This window comes from Varroa destructor, unplaced genomic scaffold, assembly GCF_002443255.2.
Source record: "Varroa destructor unplaced genomic scaffold, Vdes_3.0 BEIS01000005.1, whole genome shotgun sequence".
Classification (NCBI taxonomy): domain Eukaryota; kingdom Metazoa; phylum Arthropoda; class Arachnida; order Mesostigmata; family Varroidae; genus Varroa; species Varroa destructor.
Genome location: NW_019211458.1, coordinates 89,364 through 109,541, shown reverse-complemented (window position 1 = coordinate 109,541; position 20,178 = coordinate 89,364). Strand labels below are relative to the sequence as shown.

General features: G+C 37.6%; 2 protein-coding genes across 4 annotated transcripts; one reads left to right on the top strand and one right to left on the bottom strand.

Moving 5' to 3' along the window:
- Nucleotides 1-8,600: 8,600 nt before the first annotated feature.
- Nucleotides 8,601-15,101, bottom strand: Su(fu) (suppressor of fused domain protein). Its single transcript, XM_022806015.2, has 6 exons — nucleotides 14,631-15,101; nucleotides 12,765-13,036; nucleotides 12,021-12,239; nucleotides 10,623-10,833; nucleotides 9,617-10,025; nucleotides 8,601-9,120 (listed from the first exon to the last, which is right to left on the bottom strand). The coding sequence occupies exons 1-6, from the start codon at nucleotides 14,858-14,860 to the stop codon at nucleotides 9,046-9,048; spliced, it is 1,416 nt and encodes a 471-aa protein (XP_022661750.1). The 5' UTR covers nucleotides 14,861-15,101; the 3' UTR covers nucleotides 8,601-9,045.
- Nucleotides 15,102-15,790: 689 nt separating this feature from the next.
- Nucleotides 15,791-20,178, top strand: Arp1 (Actin-related protein 1). Of its 3 annotated transcripts, none has more exons than XM_022806017.2 (6): nucleotides 15,791-16,010; nucleotides 17,035-17,099; nucleotides 17,500-17,701; nucleotides 17,946-18,435; nucleotides 18,806-19,028; nucleotides 19,243-20,178. In XM_022806017.2, exons 1-6 carry the CDS (start codon nucleotides 15,963-15,965, stop codon nucleotides 19,343-19,345), a joined length of 1,131 nt encoding a protein of 376 aa, XP_022661752.1. In that variant the 5' UTR covers nucleotides 15,791-15,962; the 3' UTR covers nucleotides 19,346-20,178. The 3 variants fall into 3 exon arrangements, with proteins under 3 accessions (XP_022661752.1, XP_022661753.1, XP_086847637.1); XM_022806018.2 differs by lacking the exon at nucleotides 15,791-16,010 and adding an exon at nucleotides 16,048-16,264; XM_086991511.1 differs by lacking the exons at nucleotides 15,791-16,010; nucleotides 17,035-17,099 and having other exon boundaries at nucleotides 17,505-17,701; nucleotides 17,921-18,435.

Genomic DNA, 20,178 nt, shown 5'->3' with positions numbered 1-20,178 from the left:
CTGCTGTAAGTGGTGACCTTTTAGGGTGCATGATAAAACATTTGAATTCTTTGGCAGGCATGCGTTCCGCTATCTTTACGACTAAAAAAGGGCCGGTTCCTTCTAGAAAAACGCACTGTATGGCTTTCAGAATTCGAGAAAAGAGGAGATATCATCCAATTTTTTCGTGCTGGATATACATCACCAAGGCTAACATCAATTTTTGCTCGAAATTAACAATCTGCATTATTGTTGGTTGGGTTTTCATGCGGCTTTTAAAAAACCTATATAAAACTTTTAATAAATAGATTAAAGATGCTGGATAGGCTTTAAACTTTGAGGTTTATTAAAATTTTATTTAATTAGTCTATTATTTGACTGTTATTATATTCTGACTGCTTTGCAAGGTGGTGATAAAGATGGCGATTTCCATTTCCAACCGTACGGGGCGCCTGCGCACTATCATCATAATGTAAGTACATATCTTGAAGTGAACCTTTCAAATAAATGTGTAACAGGAGGTCCCACAGAATACCCTGTCTGTTCCCCAGACACGGCGCGAATGGACTTTTTCTTGTGGGCCTATCTTAAAGATAAAGTCTTCGACAGAAATCCAATGATAATAAAATACTTAAAGGCCAAAATTGAATGTGCGAATTGACATCTCGTTGTTATTTGATGAGAACGATAGTACTATTGAGTATCTGCGACAGAAGGGAGAATTATTTTGCAAATATTAATTATACGCTAAATAGAAATGAAGTTATAATTTGTGTGGGTCATCCTATATATATATATATATATATATATATATAAGGCTAAGCTATATAATATATATGAGCGTACCCGGCGCATTTGGAAGTTAGCTTTTGATTTATATTCCGTTAGATGATGAAATTTTAATGGTAAACCATTCAGTCTTCTACAGGCTCGTGACTGAGAACTGGTTGAGTGTACTGCTGTAGAAGTGAATTAAAAAAGAAAAACATCTTCTAGCCCAAAAACCCACGGTCAGTACTCGAGTGTTGTTTTCGAATTCATCGAAAAATGGTAAAGATAGATAAGCAAAAAGGACCTGCAATACATAAATAGGGTAAACGTTTCAAGAGTGGAAATTATAGTATTGAACACCAACGAGGAGATGACTAGATGTTGAAACTTTGCGGACAAGAACGCATTTCGAGGAGGCTTTTCACAAAAGCGGAACTTGGGGTCTAAGGGCCTTGTCGGCCAAAAGCAACATTTTTACATGTAACCTATTGTTAGACAAAGTTGCGAAACTCTAGTCAATAGAAAACCCGCCTGGTGGAATCGGTCATTGTGGACAAGGCATTGGTTAAGTCTCTAACGCTAGCCGGAAACGAACCAGGAGAGCGTACGACGTTGCCCTGGAGAGAAACAGAACTTGGGGGCGGTGTCTAGTAAGTTCGAACGCGAGGCAGAATTAGTACTTCCGATGAACTTCATGGACATCACCTACAATGAGATACTTGCCAAAACAATGAATTCAGCCCGCTATCTCGAGTTTCTCGAGAGACTCATGGACCGCTGACACCACAATCGAAAGCGTGCAGCGTGGTTAGTTGAAGTAAACGCTAGACTTCATCGCCCTAAAAAGGGCAATTGGCGGGCAAGTATATCCGACTATCAATTTAATTCAAGAATACATAGATAGAGAAATTTCATTTGGAACAGCGAATTATGGATATACAGATATCCGGAAGCTGTCAGAACGCTTGGATAAGTGTGTAGAAATTAAAAATGAGTGCTTCTAATATAAATGAAGAAATTATCACTTTAGCCCAGTTAGCTGATATAATTTCAAAGTCTACTGTCGTTCATCTGTAGCAGCCTTCATATATATATATATATATATAGAGTACAGCATATAATTTGGAATTTCTTGGTCATTTCTAAGGCTAGCTCTAAATAAAAAAAAAATATCTTTAAACGACTTTCTTTTTACACAGGCTAAGATACTTATTCCTGGTAATCCATAACAGTAATCCGTAATTATAACCACCATTCACAGTTTCAGTTTGGATTTTAGTCATCTTCAAGCTATATCTTTTTTAATCCGCAAACAAGTTGTCTACAGTAATTCTACTTCATATATATATACGCTTCATACAAACATTTTGGCGGAACTAAATTTTGGGCTGAGTCAAATTTTGAAACTCTTACTAGAAGTACCGATTCAAAAAATACGAAAGGACGCGAAAAACTAACCGCTGCCTCTAATTTGAATAAACTAATTGGCAAAAATGTAGATCTATGAAAAATGACTGTTGATCTTGGGCGAAAGGAGAATTCTACCCTAGTGAGGGTTCATCCAACGCAAAAAAGTTCAGTAACAGCTAATCTTCACTAAATTCCAAATATGATATGCTGTTCTTCCCTGTTGTTTCAAAAGGAACTGGCTTTCTTCTCGTGTCAAGAATAGCGAGCAAATACAGGTCCGTTACGACAAAAGAAGAACACGAAACTGTGTTCTAGGTGCGATATGCCCTTCGGGTCTTTGACAAATAATTTGGGCAATTAATCTTTTTTGAAAACTCATCTGCATGTTAAAAATCCCATATCCTAATATTTTTTTTAAAAAGACATGACTTACTATTTACTTTCTTATATTAACCACATCATATTCTTGTACCGAAATTGACGTCGATAATTGCCCCACGCAAAAACTACATTTGAGTTTAATATATAGATGATGGACCGTGTACACAGTAATGATCCCGCACCATTAAACAAGCGACCTGGTGTGCACCAGCCAAGAACAATGGATGGATGGTAAGAATAATACTTTGTTATACTTTCTATATATACGTATATAGTTACTATAAAAAAGTTCAGCAACACATTTCCAATCAAAGGAAGTCAGTTTTTTTTTTCTAATTTCAGGCTATGCGGGCATAATCTTTGATATTTTTGCATCGTCCAATACAAACGTCCCCACTAAAAGCGTCCCGACTGAATACCCACACTTGATGGAATAGCCTAGAAACCAGTATGTAATAAAATAATGGCTCTAAACTGGCCACGTTAAGATGTTGTAGTAAAATACTGCAACACCAAGTAATTTTACCGAACTGTCAATGTTACGCGCGCTGGAAAAATTAAACTAATTTTATATGCAAGTGAGTAAGATAGGCCCACAACAGATACGGTACGGAGGGGTGAGCACATTACCAGTTACACGGTAAAATCTAGCTGCTATACGCATAAGGTTTATACAAAAGAACGTACATGCCTACACTGCATACAAATAAAGGTCACCAAATAAGGTAAAATTCGTGTTTACTATTGGGGTACAAATTGTATAGCCTACAAAGGAGGTCAATGTCGCGTTCAGTCAAATATCGCACTAAGACGCCGTCGATTTTTAACTGAATGAGACAAATTTGCTATATTCCGGTATGCTTAATGGAGCACTAAAATATAGCAACTCATAAGTTCGTTTTTTAAATAAGATTTTTCAAATCGTTCTAAGCAATATTATTATCATCGTGCGTTGAGCATGGACGGGAGTAACTTCTACTCTCTGCGATAAAAACAACCCACTTCAGATCTGTATGTAATATGGGAGTACGAGCGTGTAACGTAACTGTGGTACATGGATCACTTCACGGAACTAATGAACGTTCCCTCAGATGAATAATAAGACAGTTCTGATACGAAGGTAGCCAGCTAGACAATGCGAAATCCTTTGAATTCATAATCAAAACGAAATCTGGTAGTTCCTTCTAGACAATTGCTAATAAAGTTGAAATAGTTGTATTAAAAACGTAACTACTAATCGAAAGTATAAGTCGCCTGTAGGCCATACCACACGCCCCTATGGATGTCACGTCTTATGCCATGAATTGTTGTCCCTGTTTTCGAATCGCTAATCTGCTAACGATCAAATAGCAATCAGTAGTGTTCGATAGCAAGGATCATTTGTTGCTTGATCCACAGCCCAGGCCATCAAAGGTCAAGACCATTTGGACCGAGCAAACCAGTCTAAGCGTATAAAATACAAAAACACGTAGATGAGAACTGAAAAAATACATTCCACATTGATCCATGCAACGCGACACGGAAATAAACCGGTCTCAGTTAGTCAATGCTTGATTGTGTAAAGTAAATTTATGACGTTTAGAGATCGCTGTGACAAGAGTGTTTTTTTGTTTTTTTTTAGACTCTCTGGTACGAAAGGTGGAGTAATCCCATAATTAAAGCATTACGTGCATTTGGAAAACATTTGTTGCGATAACAAGTACTTGTTTTAACGCTGGAATAACTGGCGGTCAGAGCATCCTGTGTTCTTATAATACCATGCAAATTGAGCAGGCTTTCTATGATTAAATGTCTCCACTCAATTTGCATGTTTATGATTTAAAATAAATTTTTCCCGGTATAATATATTTGGGCATGTATGAAACACAAAATACAGAAAAGATAGGCAAACCAATGCAATTAATCATTCGAGTGAGTGAATGGGTACCCGCTCGAGAAGCCCAGCGTATCTTCCAAGTTTGCAAATATAAATAAATGGTATAGTTTATAATTTGTAGTTTGCTACGGCTCCTCAAGAAATATTAAAAATACAAATTCTACGACATGTTTCAGGCTTGCTACGACATTTTGATTATTTTTTAGGACCCGAAAGAAGAATTTTCCTGAAATGTAGTATCTTATGGTGGTTCTATAAGTTCACCTTTTCCACTGAAAGTGTTTCATATATTATCTCATAGTTGACAATGTACTATGTATTATTTTTAAGATGAAATAATTTCCATTTTAATATTTGCAATCCTTATATTAACACGGTGAAATATATATAGTTATAACAATTTGGCATATGCTATATTATACCATATATATGACGACTTTACTGGTCCGACTAGACTGATATCATAAAGCGGTTTCTGGAATGGTCAACCTGAAGGCTCATGTTGTTAACTATTCAGGACCTACTAATAATTGCATCATACATTGTGTACAATGATGCTTCGTTGCTGACCCACGCTGCCCGGCGGTAAAACTTACAGGCGGGTTATATGCCTGTTAGACGGGTCAAAGACCTAGACGGAATATGAAGCAGAATCCCGCGAATTTTGGCTTCACTTTTACCAGGTTTTCTCGGAATGCTGAAGTTAGTGACAGAGGTTCTCGCCGAACTGTAGCGCCCCCTCCAGGAGGTAGACAAGTCTATTACAAGCTATTTCAAGGCTGTTCTGAAAAACGAGGCCTTTGTTTGATTCTTTATAGAGATTATCTCAAATTAAGCTTATCCGGTAGATGGCAACTGTGGCAACTTTGACATAAAAAATTTCCAAAGCGGGTGAGAGGGATAATTAGTTGGGTTTAAGTGTTAGGGACAAGCTGATTCTTCACCTTTCTATAACATGCTGAAAAAAGTTTGATTGTTATACAAGATAAGCAATTCTGGGCAGATGAATCGGTCACCATATGTCAGCGGTGTGCCTGAGAGACATAGCGTGTTTCACGTTGCAATTCTGCCACCTACCCAAAGTCGCATTGCCTCGGTTTCGGTTAGGTTTATGGTCAGTACTAATTTTGAGGTAGCACCATTGAGCATGGCGTCAGACCGAGGACGGCCTGTGGGTGTTCATGCCGAATCTTGCGGGGTCCCGCTGTCTAACATAAGCATAGGCTTTGGAGGTCTGAGTCACTTCTAGGACGGCGAATTCCTGGCCCAGTTTTTCGTGTTTGCTTGTTGTCGCTCGTTCAACGTTGCGCAGGACAATGAGACGCCATGGAATACGGTATCATTAGGTAAGAACATCTCAATAAGGTGATGTTAACACAATGCACATTTATGGAGGCCAAATCCCTGATATAACCGACGCCCGGCTCCTCTTATGAAAATAGCTTTCTGGTGCACCAGGGATTTCGTGTACTGGGTGCTATATGTCCTTTGGCATTTCACTTTGAGCGCATCTATATATAAATATGAGGAATAGTTTTAGCTGTTTGAAAGCCTCCAAAATACAAAATTTGGGTCTTAATACTTTTAAACTGAACGAAAAACTACGTGGAAACGACATTGGAATCTCCTTACTCATTAGTAACGAGCGGGTACGCTAATCGATGTAAATGTGCAACAACAAAAAAATAAAAAGAACATTTCACGCTAAAGAGCTTCAGGAGAAAATAGTCGTTCGTCACTAGCACGCGTTGCCAATTGCTGAGCTTCACAAGGAAATGCGAAACATAGACCGGAGATAATTTCAACTGTGTAATAATGGCCTATGAAACAAATTGCATCGCCTTAGACACGATGGGCAAAGTTGTTTTATGGAAATCTAGAGCAACAATCCTAGGAGGTCCTAAAACACAAATGCTAATGATAACTCGACTATTAGTTGGTTGAGCGTTGTATGAGAGTAATAATAAGTTTAAATATCGTTTAGTGGTGAAAATCAACGCTCACTTATTACGTTACTGATTTTGTTGAAGGCTGTTTCATTGCTGATTGTCGAGCAATCAAGATCAAATCGTCACAAATGCAATCAAACTAGAAGCTTAAAGACTACAGAAGACGCGAGTAGACCTTAAAACTCTAATGAAAGAGCGAAATGTTGTAATCACAAAAGTTTCCTGTTTATAGAATTAGTTTTAAAGTTTAAAGTTAATTACCGACGTTAATGCGGTGTGTACAGGGGTAAAACTATAGCGTCCATACCTAATATTTAACAATAGGCATTCAACAAAATAACATACAAACATTAGAAACAGAAAAGACAATAATGAAATAGTTTTGAAAACATTCAATAACAGGTTTTATTCACAAAAGCCAAACTGGTAAGTACCAAAAATGAAGATTTGGTTCAAGGTAGCTCCGAGCGAGCTTCTTAGAGGCAATATTAGGTTGGTAGACAAGAAACGCACTTAACTGTTAGTGACAAATTAATTTTTTCTACTTCACTCTCTAAGAACTTTTCCCATATTTTAACGATTTTTTTTCTTTCTCGCAGGAATTTTTTTTAAGAACTCGTTAAGCTTTTAAAAACTCGTATAACTAAATTTTAACATTGCCTTCATTTTCAAGTTTGCGGTTACTGGTTTTATTTGTCAATGATCAAACAAAGTGTTAATTCGTTGTTGCAAGGTTTAGGTAACGTGCAGGGTATACAAAATCTTCCACTCAAGCTTCTACAGAGTGTTCGTTACAGCCTTTGTCATGTGGAGTCCTCATGAATTGCGTACGCCCGACTGGAATGGAGTGCACACTATAAGTCTAGGACATCATTTTTTTTTGAGCAATACACTTTGTTATAGCATTCTTGCTCTACACGGTACAGGTATGCCAGGCTATTTTGGCCATTTTTATCCCTGGCAAGTAGCAAAATAAAGAAAGTGTATGTTGTCTTTACCGGGAATCTCTGTCTTTGCAATCTAAACCTGACGTAAAACTTTGTTCAGGTTACAATTTATGGAATTATAGATTTATAGAGAAAAAAGGACATATTCGAGTAATGTGTAGAAGTAAACAAGGAGTATAAAGATAAAAAGGTGAAGGAATATTAAAGACGACTCTCACGTACCAACATAATAGTCGTAACTACTGTTTCTCACTTATTTCTGTTGGTCCTAAACTTAGTTCTTAAGGATACCATTGTTTACTATTCTTCCTCATTGTTAGTGTTTCTCAGAATTTTGATATACGTGTTTTAAGGAATTCCATATTGAACTTACGAGAAACGTACTGCCCATGCATGATTTAAAATTTCCCATGGCTACAGCAGTTCGTTCTCCCGTTGGAAGCTTTGAGGCGTCACTGCCTTCTTTGCATTTTTCAACCTTTTATATTCGCCTCCTAAAATGAGCACACCGGTGATAAACTCTTATTGCGTTAAAAGCTCCAAGCTTATAGGAGTATACCAATCCTTAATATATCCCGTCGACGCCCTAGTCTTCTAGAGGGTAAAAACTAATCCCTGAGCGCTAATTTTTAGCGCCAAACGATATTTTTCCTTTCAAGCTTATTATTCCCTGTTGACACTCAAACAGTTGATAGTTGATAACAAAAAACCTTAATGTCAACATTTACCACATTTCATCTGTTAATGGCATGTTAATCAATTTTTTTGACCTGCTAGGCAGCTCCAAACGACCTATCGCGTCTCATAAATCCTAATTGCGTGCAACCTTGCCTTGAATGGGTGCTCTTAGAGCTGCAAGCGTATACTTCTCGGTATATCTTTTATATCTGGCGGGCAATTGAGAACTTAACGCCTCCTTACAGACAGCGCCAGATAAAGGAGTTCATATGCAATTCTAAGCAAATGACTTTAAACCTTCGGAGTTTTTTTGCCGGCTAGCCTAATGAGCGTTTCATAGTATAGGAGTTGTTCCTGTGGATTTAGTTAAAATTTTCTGTGCCAACTAATTATAACTAGTTAAAAATAATAAGATGCATCACTTATTACTAGAATCTAGGAATGATTTACCCGAGATCTGATCATATTCTTCACAGCCTACATTACCACGGCAACACATCATTTCCAGCCAGACTCGTTTATTATATTTATTATTATACACCCATTTATTCATATACAGCTGTCGTTATCTCTTTTTTTCAGTGTATTAATAATAAAGAACACCGATGATCGAAACGTATTATGTTTATTATGCTATAGATGATACATACAAATGATTATAGTGACTGGTAACATTGTCAAATCGATGAGTTTTACAACATGTGATTGGAGAGGGTATACGTAAATTTTATATAAGAAGGTTTATTGAGACCTTAAGCTTGTGCACAATTGGCATGTTATGCTAATGAATTAAATATAATGTAAACAACACTTGTATATGCATGTTTACACGTAAGCGATAGCCAAACGGGCTTCAGTACAGACAAAAGTTACGGCGTTGTCTAAAGATCACATTCGATACAACAATACGATTGCTTAGATTCAGAAGTACAAAATTGAAGGCACACGGTAATAGCTTCACAAGTAGGTATAAGGATCAATAACCATAAAATACATGTGTTGTATAAGGAAGCTGCTCTAAGTGCTGTCATTGTTTTGGACTGTCACAAACTATCTAGTAGTCGTCCTCGGGCAGTAACGTGATGGACAAGTTATGATGCGGGAAGTTATATGTCTTCGGAAGCGTCAACTGGAAAGAATGATAAACGTATATTTAATGATGACGTGATGCAAAGTAAATAGATTGCGCAAAAAGTTTTGCGTCTAATTTCTAATAGGAGTAGGCACTGAGAGATTAATTACTTTGGTAAAGTGGATTTTCCGAGCAAATGAGCAGCTGAAGGCAATGCGTCTGGAAAGGCTATGAGAAGAGAAAATCCTGAGGGAGAATTCGATAATGCTAACTAATTACTCCTGTAATCAATTTTCCTATTGGACTAGAGCAGTAACTATTGGCTTGCTGGGCTAAGAAAGGGTGATACAGAGAAATGGAATGTAGATTTAAAGGGTATGATCCTGGGAGTTTATGTCCAAGGGTTCCGCACGATGCTTACAAGCTCCGGAATCTGACAACTCATGCCAATCCGGTAACGTGCAGAAAGGCAATTTTAATCCCTTTCCACGGCTGTGCGGTTACTCTGGAAAAAAGGTATGGGTCCTCTCATTATTTATCAATGTAGACTGACCATTTCGGGATCATCTTTCGTGAGGTGATCAAGATCATCAATCATATCCTCAAGGAGATCTTCCTGAATTAAGGCTTGGCACCATTGACCTTCGACTCCAAATGGGGCCTCTTCCGTTACAAAGGACCCTTGCACGGATGGCACGACAAACGTGAGAGCATTTGAGTCGTGCGCTGACTTGTACGTAAAGTGCCTGCCATGCTTGAGTCGACCCTTCAACATTAGCGGTAACAAAAGGCCGGCTTCGAGGTTAATATGTAAGTGCAGCGCCTTCAGTCTCCTTATAGGGGGTGGCATTCCCTCCTCTAAACATTGTTCCTCACAGGGATCTTTGTGAAGACCACCAACACCACTGGCTACGTCGCGACCTATCCCACGCTCACCTACAGGTGAAGCACAATCCGCATTCCTAAAAGATAAAAGTAAAATAACAAATAAAAGTATATCAACTACTGTCTTATTTCAAAATTGTTACTATTTTCAGTAAATCGTGTTTCATGTCCGTAATAATTATTAAGCGTGAACCAAGGTAACTTTGGACACGTGTATGCATCGATATTCCCGAAAACTGCCAGATTTTTGTAGTATGTTGTGTATACGATTGGCTTGATGGGAACACGGTATAATAAAAGTGACAAACGGAAAAAATGTGCCTATGCGAAAATAAAAACTTTGCCGTAACAATAATGCCCACTGATCTATATATTATAAGTATATAAGTACACTAATAATATTTTATAATTTTCTATAATGGGTACTATTGCTATTATTAATTCGTGCTATAATTAGTGTGCATATAGTAAATATGCAGAGATTTTGAAAGCACCATTTAGTGTCATCTAGGTATCAACGCAAGCATTAGTGGAGAGAATTAAGCCAAGAATACCAATAGGGACAAGATATTCGCTTGAAGTGCTTTACTTAGGTATTATCGCAATCACTGTGCAAGCATTTTATCTAAATGAGCGCAAACATCAACAATAAAAAATAAAACAGCTTTGTTTACCTTTCGGTAACGCCAGGGCAATCCGAAACATGTCCTATTTGGCCTGACATCTCTTCGGACCAGAACATTTTTGCGCCAACTCCAGAAAGATCTGAACCTTCTTGAGAAATACCCATCTGTACAGCCTCTTCGACGTCCACTTCCAACTCGAACACACTTTCACCACGACGCATATTGGTAACGAGCCATGGGCCGCCTAGGCCAGGAACTCCTATGATTACAAATTATAATAAGCATACGTGTGTATAGACATTGGAGTCAAGCAAACAGCATCTAACTCATTAACAACGAACACACAAGCAGAATTATTATTGGGGTAACTTGAAATTAAGTATCCATAAACAAAGTACATAGCTCAAATTCGGACAAACTTTGGCCGGTAGTTTTGTTGTAGCGGTTATGTGTTTTATCCGCTATTCTTAACATCAGTAAAAAGCTAGGTTCTTCTAGAACGAAAAGATCTTTTTTGGAAGATATTTTATCTGTACAACCTCCTCGACGCCCACTTCCAACAGAAACACGTTTTTACGTCGCCATGAAAATTGATTTCAACAAAAAAACAGACTTGTTATGACGAAAAATTGTAGTCCATTTTCTAAACTTGGAGAAAAGATCAAATATTATGCAGTGTCTTCACGTAGGACGACATCCCATTAAGACTATAAACTTCCTTGTTACTTCAAATCAACGCTTTAATACACCGTAAATGCACATGCGGCCGCAAAAAAGGCAGAAGACAGCACAACAGAGAAAAATACTGGAGACTCGAGAGTAATTCAATTCATTCCAAAAGTGCATTTTTAATTTTTCTTTTATTTTAATCAGATAGCTGGAATTCAATAGCTGGAATAAAATTTTCAGGATCTATAAGTATAGGTGGTTTAATTAAAGCTACGTATATAAATAATAGTATCATCTAAGAAGTATCTAAAAGAAGACTATACATCCTCCAGCAAGGTGCTTGGTCTCATATTAACTTATTAGGCTAGGGTTGGTTACTGGAGAATAAAAACATCCTGCAACATATAGCCGTCAAGTTTCCCAGATCTGAATTGGCTGAGTTACTATATATGAGGCGTTTTAATACATATATATATATATATATATATATACTACAGCTCCTCTAAAAATCACTCAGTTTTAAAATTATGTTTTAAAATTAGTTCATATGCTTCTTGCGAAAGGAGTAAGCTATGGACGGTCTCGATGAACGATAAAATTAGATAATTGTCAAATTAAGTTTTGTCGCTTCGTATCTGTATAAAAAAGAACTCCACACGTCCGAAAAAAGCTTAGCACTGCGTTGTACTACATTGTAGTACAAAAATAACCAAATGAGCATATGATGCCTGTAATATATATATATATATATATATATATATATATAGTATTTAGTACCTTTCATGAGTTGTAGAAAACTCTTTCCATTCCAGTGCTGTGCAGCCTTGAGCTCTTCTTGACATACGCCTACAAGCTGCATGAATTGTACCGAACCACATGGGGTCTCGACTGTACCGAGCTGGGCATCGACGGTCATTAACATGTGCTGAATACGAGACTCGGAATTGTCGAGAGGACAGTGCCATGATACATGGTCTCCATTGCAAAGAATATTATCTGAAAAAAAATTTACAGTAAACCAATTCCTGCATGATACTGGATATAGATAGGAAACTGAATGTAAACTACCTTAAATCCTCATTAAAATTAGGTCACAGCTGATATGTATTTTTGACACGTACGTTGTTGAGGAAAATTTCGGTAGAGTTTGGGTTTGTTTTTAGATGCCTTACAACAAAATTATCCAGAAAGTACTGCTTTTAACCATCCAGGGCTAACACTATTTTTGTTTAAATTATAGACATAATGTTTTAGGTTAACCCAAATTGAACAAGATGGGCCTTTTTATCTTCTAAACATGCTGCCTTTGTTTTAAAGAGGTTGCCTAAGGTCAGAAATCGACCGCCTGTTTAATGAGGAAACCATATTATTAGCTTTTGTCTTTGCTTGTAATCGGCCTTGATATATTGTAAAGCACCGAGCAATTGAAAGAGTCAAAATAGACCGCACAGAACGCATAAAAGTTTCGGAAATTTAAAGCGAGAAAAGCTTTATTAAAACCTTCATTTAGGATAAACATACCTGACTGAATCACGTATCTAGCGAGCCCTTGCATTACAGCCGCAGGCCAAGTTGGTGGAGCTGTATCTCCTTCTTCTTTACGCAAACGAAATGTTAGCTCGAAACCAAATCCCGAAGGTGAGCCTGGTCCAGTGAAGTCATGGACTCGACCGTCACCGTGAAGGTCTGACAAACCGAACGATACGTAGTGCCAATGCGGAGGGATACCCTGTGAGGGGTCGCCCACGTTTGAGTACATAGAAATATAATCCAATGGATCAGGGCCGCCCATCCTGTCAATATAAAGATTAAATAAAATTTTAATTTTAAACAGTTTAGGAAATAAGGTTGCAGTCAATATCAGGATACAAGCAAAAACACGTTGCAGGACAAAGGAATCAGATGATCTGGTACATGATTAAATATATATATTAAATATATATAATATTCAGTGACTTAATATTCTATATTCAACAATCATAAAAGAGACATATTTGTTCTGGATTATGTGGATAATAACTATGTGTCTATCAAAGACGCAATTAATTTCCCGTACAAATGGTACGTCCTGAGCACGGTACAAGACGATAACTGACTGACACTCTTGCTGATTTGTAAACAGAAACTACTTCACGATTTCTCTATTTTTTTAAATTACTTTGAACGTAAGTATTACAATGCATAGATAAAGTTAGGAGCAAAAGATATCGACTACCAATAGAGGAAATAAGGCTGGATCATTTAACAGTCTTACTATGAGTATGACAAATTTCGAGTTGACAATGTAGCGTTTCATTTAAATTTGGAATAAGAAAAGTAGCTGAAGTTAATGCTTTAGAAAATAAATTTTACATTGAGTTTAGCCTAAAAGCGAAACCTATTTTAGACGAATTATACGAGATCTTACTCTAAGGAACGCTAAAGTCTGCTTTTTTATGCTACTAATATTGACCTCTTCAACAAGATTTCGAATTATTATCTGGAGGAACTCTGGAAAAAATTTGGCTCATTTGAAAAAATCTAGGGAGATTTCGAACGCAGCTTTACGTTATAATTTTGAGTAAGTAGTAAGTTTCTGACGGGCACAAAAAATATGATATACGTGTATTAGCTTCGAGAAAAAACACGTGTCCAACTTCTTGTTTTTCCACGGAAAATATTGGCTTGAGTTGTGCCGTTATATTGAAAGAAAAGTAAAACTGAAACACATTTCTTAATTATTTGACCCATTTGATGTGTCTATACTATTAATGTAAAATTCATGAAATTAATCAGATGTTGCACAACGCATCCAATACTATCCAGAAATATACACCTATCTGAACTTTTTCTGTAGGCATTTTGTCGCATGTGGAGATAATAAGAAACTTTCAATTTTCTGGGTTTCATTTTCACAAAATCCGAGGCATCACCAAGTAACAGTACAAACCACCAGAAGAAGAAAGCATACAATCCGTAAGCAAGACGCCAGCTCAAGCAAGTGATCTATCATATCCTATCGCAACAGATCATCGCTCATGAGAAAATGCAAGAAAAATGTCTATAGTGGTTAAAAATAGAGACGGCATCTGTGACAGAAGGCGTCAAGGGCAGTTCCATTACGGAACAGTCCATTTAACTTATAATACAAAAAATCTGCGTCCCAAATTTTTAGCAGAGTTTCTGACCGGGTTATATCTCATCTAATTTCTCGTTAGATTACTCGGTACACATCCAGCAACCACATATGTATTCCTCTGTAACACTATGGGCGTAACCCAGTATATTTTTGTGTATATGCCCTCGTAATACCCTGCGTATATTCATGTTGAAATCATGCATACATAAGCGCATGTTAAGTTATATAAAGTACTTTCTTGCCGTCTATAAAAATAAGTAATTACTTACCAGTACTTTCGGACGGCAACTACTTGTAGTGGGTTTTGTTGATCTGTGTAAAGTGCCCTGCAAGCTTGGTACAAAGTATTTAACCCAGCAGGGACAGCAGGCAGCGGATGCATATAACCTATTCCAACGCCGACTGAACTTTGGGCCATCTTTACACCTGAGACGAAGTGGTTAAGTTCTTCCTTTAACAGTAGCCTCCTACCCAAAAAACTGGCACCAGCTGATAACATTCAGTTACACAATGGAAATTTCGTTCACGCGCACCGACACTACGAAAAGGAATCATATACTTTCAGTGAAATAAGACGACTAGGCCCTTAGACTATCGTTTAAACTTTTCAAGTGGTTCAAAAAATCGAGCTTCCAGCCTCCTCCCTTTCTTGCAAGAAGGCAACAAAAACAATAACAACATTCTGAGTGCGATTCAATATCCGTAGATTGTGTCGACGTTCGCCTGCAACATCTAATTCGAAACTGAAAGCATGTCTTGTTAGATCGCTGGGCAGATATGTGTTTACTTAGGTTACTTGATGCTATTCGATGACTGTGCTCGCATATATCCTGTGATACCCGCAGTATGGATTTGATCGCAGGTGTTAGATTGCAATTTGTGGGGTTGGAAAGGATAGTCAGGTTTTCTCCATAATGCCAAACAACCTTTTCAAAAAGGTTTATATGACATACAAGGACGAGCAATAAATGATGCTGAAATTCGTGTAAGGCCTCTAGTAATGAAAACTCCCTGGTTGCATTATCATCATTACATAGATGAAAAAAAGTATATAGTCGTAAAATTTATATATTTCAAACTAATTTTAAATGAGATTCCCTTTAATGATCACGAGTAATTATTGGTAACGATTTGGCACTGCGAAATGGACTCATCCTGAACCACATGGAGCGACAACCTGGATCTGTAAAGCAATTTTTCATTTTCAAATGTAGACATTTTCTCAATTTCCGATATCTCGATGTCTCAGTGTGTGTTGTTACCAAATTTTAACACTGGTGATATTTTAAAAGTATTTGGTCACATTGGTACCTCTCTTGTCCTGTACTTGTGTTCTTTATTATTAATTTCGAGTGTTCATGTTGTCGTCTGCTTATTTCTAGATATCCATGAACAAGTCTAATGGACCTCTGTGTGCAGTAAATTCGGCGGTTGTTGTTGTTCACGCTTTGAGGTGTGTCATCATCGGGACCGACTACTAACAACTGCTACGCTGTAAGCGGGCGGCAGGTGGCTAACAGAGCAAACTGGTGTCCTTTAGGTTTTGAGACTTCTTCAGTGAGCGGCCAGTGGTCGTCGCTTGAAACGTCTTACGAACCACGATGGAGGCATACGACGTGATAGTGAATCAACCTGTGGTTATCGACAATGTGAGTTTTTATATGGCTGTAATCTCAGATGGAATGCCGGGCAAACCGTCGAAGTTGAGCTCAACGAGCGTCACCATACAAGTGCAGTTATTTTTAAGAACGCCCAAGACAAATACTTTGCTTGTCTAGTTTTCGGATTTTCTGCCCGTTTATACTGGAATTCGTGGCCGATAATTGGATAAGATTAGAAACCAAGTGAATCCGTCAACCACAAATATTATTACCGTCAAATCATCGTCTGACTTGACAATTTCGTAGGTTCAATGCTTGTGTGTAAACTGAAGACATATTAACGTCTCTGTTAACCCAGACGCCAATCAAAACAGCTAAAATGAAAATCCCTTTTTTGTAGTGCAGATTAAACAGGATCGAACAATTGCTTCACTTGGGCAGCTGGGCTCAGATATATATATATATATAGTCATTTTCCTGTTTTAGCTTAATGGCAGAGGAAAGTCAGTGTTTTTGATGCTGGGTATCTTTTACCACCTGTTTAAAACTGAAGGGCGTTCTCACTATATATTGAAACTTGATAACGTTTAAAACAATCGTAATTTGTTCTTATCTCCTTTATAACGCGGACGATTGAAGCTTTTGCTTGGACCTGATTCAATTCGCTAAAGATACTGTTCTATTAAACTGTCTATTTCCAAACTTTTCATTATATATTTACGCCTTAGCCCACAACAGCTTACCTGTGAATCCCCATGATAGAGTACTGGGTCCTGGCATGGATTGTAGCATGGATGTCACAATACATGCCTGGCAACATCTAGCGCAATTAGCCAGTATCGAGTCAGAATGTCTTTCGCTTTTTATAGTGCTCCTAATAGAAGCAATAGTTAATATTTCGAATTCTATGAGGCAATTCGTAATTCTGGATTGGTCAGAGTATTCATTTTATTCTCCTGCTACGTTTCACAGCTGTAATAAATGAAAACTTACTTTCAAATAGTGGTAACGTTTATTACTGCCGTGCAACTGATTGCTAATCGAAATGCTTATATTTTCGCAACGATTCAAGGGATCCGGTATCATTAAAGCAGGATTCGCAGGAGATCACATACCGAAATGCAGATTTTCGAATTTGTAAGTATAAACATGGCTTATATGTATTTAACTGTCTTGTACGTGTATTGCATGCACAATATAATCATCGCATCTAACGAGACTAATGAGATGACTTATATTCTGTTTTGTTTATAACCGTAAATTTAAACTTGTTCAAAGCTCGATGCCGAAAGATTTTCTATGAAGTTCTATTTTGTTTAAAAGGTACATGTTCGTGTAACTAATCCGTCTAAGTGAAGTATGCCTAAGCCAAATCGATGTTTATATATTTTTTATTATACATTTTAAGCAATCTTATATAAATCACAGCTAGCACCTTTTGCTAATTATCGTTCTGCTTCTGCTTGGTTCATGCGAGGTGAATCTATATATAACGACAGTGTTGTTGTTTTCTTTTTAATTAATCTTACTTGTGCAGTATTGGGAGGCCTAAGCACAAACGCGTAATGGCTGGAGCTCTCGAAGGAGATCTTTTTGTTGGGCCTAAGGCTGAGGAGCATCGTGGCCTGTTAACGATCCGATACCCAATGGAGCACGGTGTAGTCAACGATTGGAATGATATGGAGAAAATCTGGCAATATATTTATTCTAAGGATCAACTACAAACATTCTCGGAAGAGGTAATGCAATGCAATCAACGTATGGATAAGTAGAAAAACACAGCTTTGTGGTACTCAATGTGAACGGTCTTGGTATTAGTTTGAATTACACACGTTACATAGTTATTTAATGTTTGTGTAAAAAGAGGCCCGATATTAGTGGAATGACGCATACAGCCCTGCTATTTCACCGGTGCTGTGCTTAGCATTGCGTTCTTATTGCTGCTAATATAATCGCAGGCTTACCTTGATTGTATACTTCCAGCATCCAGTATTGTTAACTGAAGCTCCAATCAACCCATTGAAAAATCGTGAAAAGGCTGCTGAGATCTTTTTCGAGACGCTAAACGTACCTGCGCTGTTCGTTTCGATGCAAGCCGTACTTAGTCTATACGCTACAGGCCGCACTACTGGTGTTGTCCTTGACTCAGGTGATGGAGTATCCCATGCTGTCCCAATCTATGAAGGTTTCGCCATTCCTCATTCAATAATGCGAATCGATGTGGCTGGTCGTGATGTCACACGCTATTTGTTGCGGCTCTTACGAAGAGAGGGTCACACATTCCACACATCCGCTGAATTTGAGATTGTAAAGAGTATCAAACAAAAAGTCTGCTATTTGTCAACAAATCCCCAGCGCGATGAAGGAGCTGAGATGGAGAAGACTCAGTTCGCACTACCGGACGGAAGCAGTATTGATATTGGCACTGCGAGGTTCCGCGCACCTGAAGTTCTCTTCAGGCCGGATCTTATTGGTAAGCAAATCTGATTTGAAGAAAGCTACCCTACAATAGAAAGAACATCGCAGACATTACTGTGAATAAGTATAAATGTTTAAGATAATTTTGATTTAAAACCTATGACAGGAGTGGCGTCGAAATGAAAGGCACGTAATAATACTTTACCTACTTCACTGCCATCTTGAACTAATTCCACTTTTAACAAATGTATGTTACTATTTGAATCGGAAAAATTAAACAAAACGTTTAAATAATAAAAATAAAATGTGTAATAATACTCCAAGTTTGCTCCAGATGTAATGAAGTGAATGTCTGAGCTTGCTCGTCAAATTTAGAGTTGCCTCTATATATCCTTAACTTGCTATTCGGAACAAAACGTGTGTAGGTCAAGAATACGAAGGTATGCACGAAGTCTTGGTGTATGCGATCCAACGCTGCGATATGGATTTACGGAAGGTACTTTACCAGAATATCGTTTTATCCGGTGGGTCGACCCTGTTTAAGGGCTTCGGAGACCGTCTTCTCAGTGAAGTAAAACGAAGTGGACCGAAATCGGTGAAAATACGAATTTCCGCGCCCCAGGAGAGGCTTTACTCAACATGGATCGGGTAAGTAGAATAGACCGGTGGAAGACTGACAGATTCAGTAGGATGATGACATATCAATAACATTCAACTAAACTAATTTTAAGCGCTTATTGTAAATCAAATATAATTTGGCCAGTTGAAATATACGATTCATGCAATATCGTATATAGAAATAGTTAGAAGGTAATTTTAAGGTCAGTGTAAGTTCTTAGCTAATATCTATCTGACATTTCAGAGGCTCGATCTTAGCATCACTAGACACGTTCAAGCGGATGTGGGTGTCTCGGCGAGAATATGAAGAAGATGGAGTTAAGGCACTCCATCGTAAGATATTTTAAGCATCAAATAGTATAGAAACCAACTCCTATACACGGACATACATGGCAGACATCACACAGGACTCTCGAAAAATAACGAACTGTATGCATCGTGTGGATGTTACTAGACTATTATAGAGGCCTATTGGAAACTACTGGTTCGTGGTGAGCGTTTGTAACACAATGATTTAACAAGGAAAAATTTAGTACACCGACAGTATATTTACATACAATAGTAGAAAGATAAAGCAGGTCACCCAGAGGGGGCTCATAAATCCTAATCCTGGTTAGACTCGTCCTTAATCGGAGCATCATATAAACACGAGTAGCTGTAGAGAAAAACCGTATGTATCTGTTTTCTTGTACGCCAAATAACACGTATACAGTAATTGATCGGTAAAAGCTGTGATTTATCATTACAATTAGTGTTCAAAGCTCTAATGATACTAGCATAATCATTTCTGAATATTCGATCATAAATATGGAATACAGAATCAGAGCGCGCTTTGGTGGGATCGGACTATCGATTAACTATTTAATCACAGCTAAAAGAGGATTACAGTTTCCTGTTTCACGAATATTAAATTATTGCTTACGAATTAACCAACTATTTTCTTACAATTACACACGCAGGAGAAGAGACTAAGAACGATATCAGAAAGCGCATTGAGAGTTTCTGAATGCGGTCGTGCTTGATTTGTATAAGTGAATGAAAAGGTGTTGTATGATCACGGGGCTTTAAGGCTTGACGTTGCGTTGGCAGCGTTTATGTAAATAATATTATTTATATATTTTATCTCTGCTAAATGTAAGTTATTATAATAATATAAGAAAAATAAAAAAGTGGATTGTTA

Coding starts and splice junctions, on each gene's coding strand:
- Arp1 (XM_022806017.2), top strand. CDS start 15,963: ATGGAGGCATACGACGTGATAGTGAATCAACCTGTGGTTATCGACAAT. Junction 16,011..17,034: donor AACCTGTGGTTATCGACAAT/GTGAGTTTTTAT, acceptor CAACGATTCAAG/GGATCCGGTATCATTAAAGC. Junction 19,029..19,242: donor CTTTACTCAACATGGATCGG/GTAAGTAGAATA, acceptor CTGACATTTCAG/AGGCTCGATCTTAGCATCAC.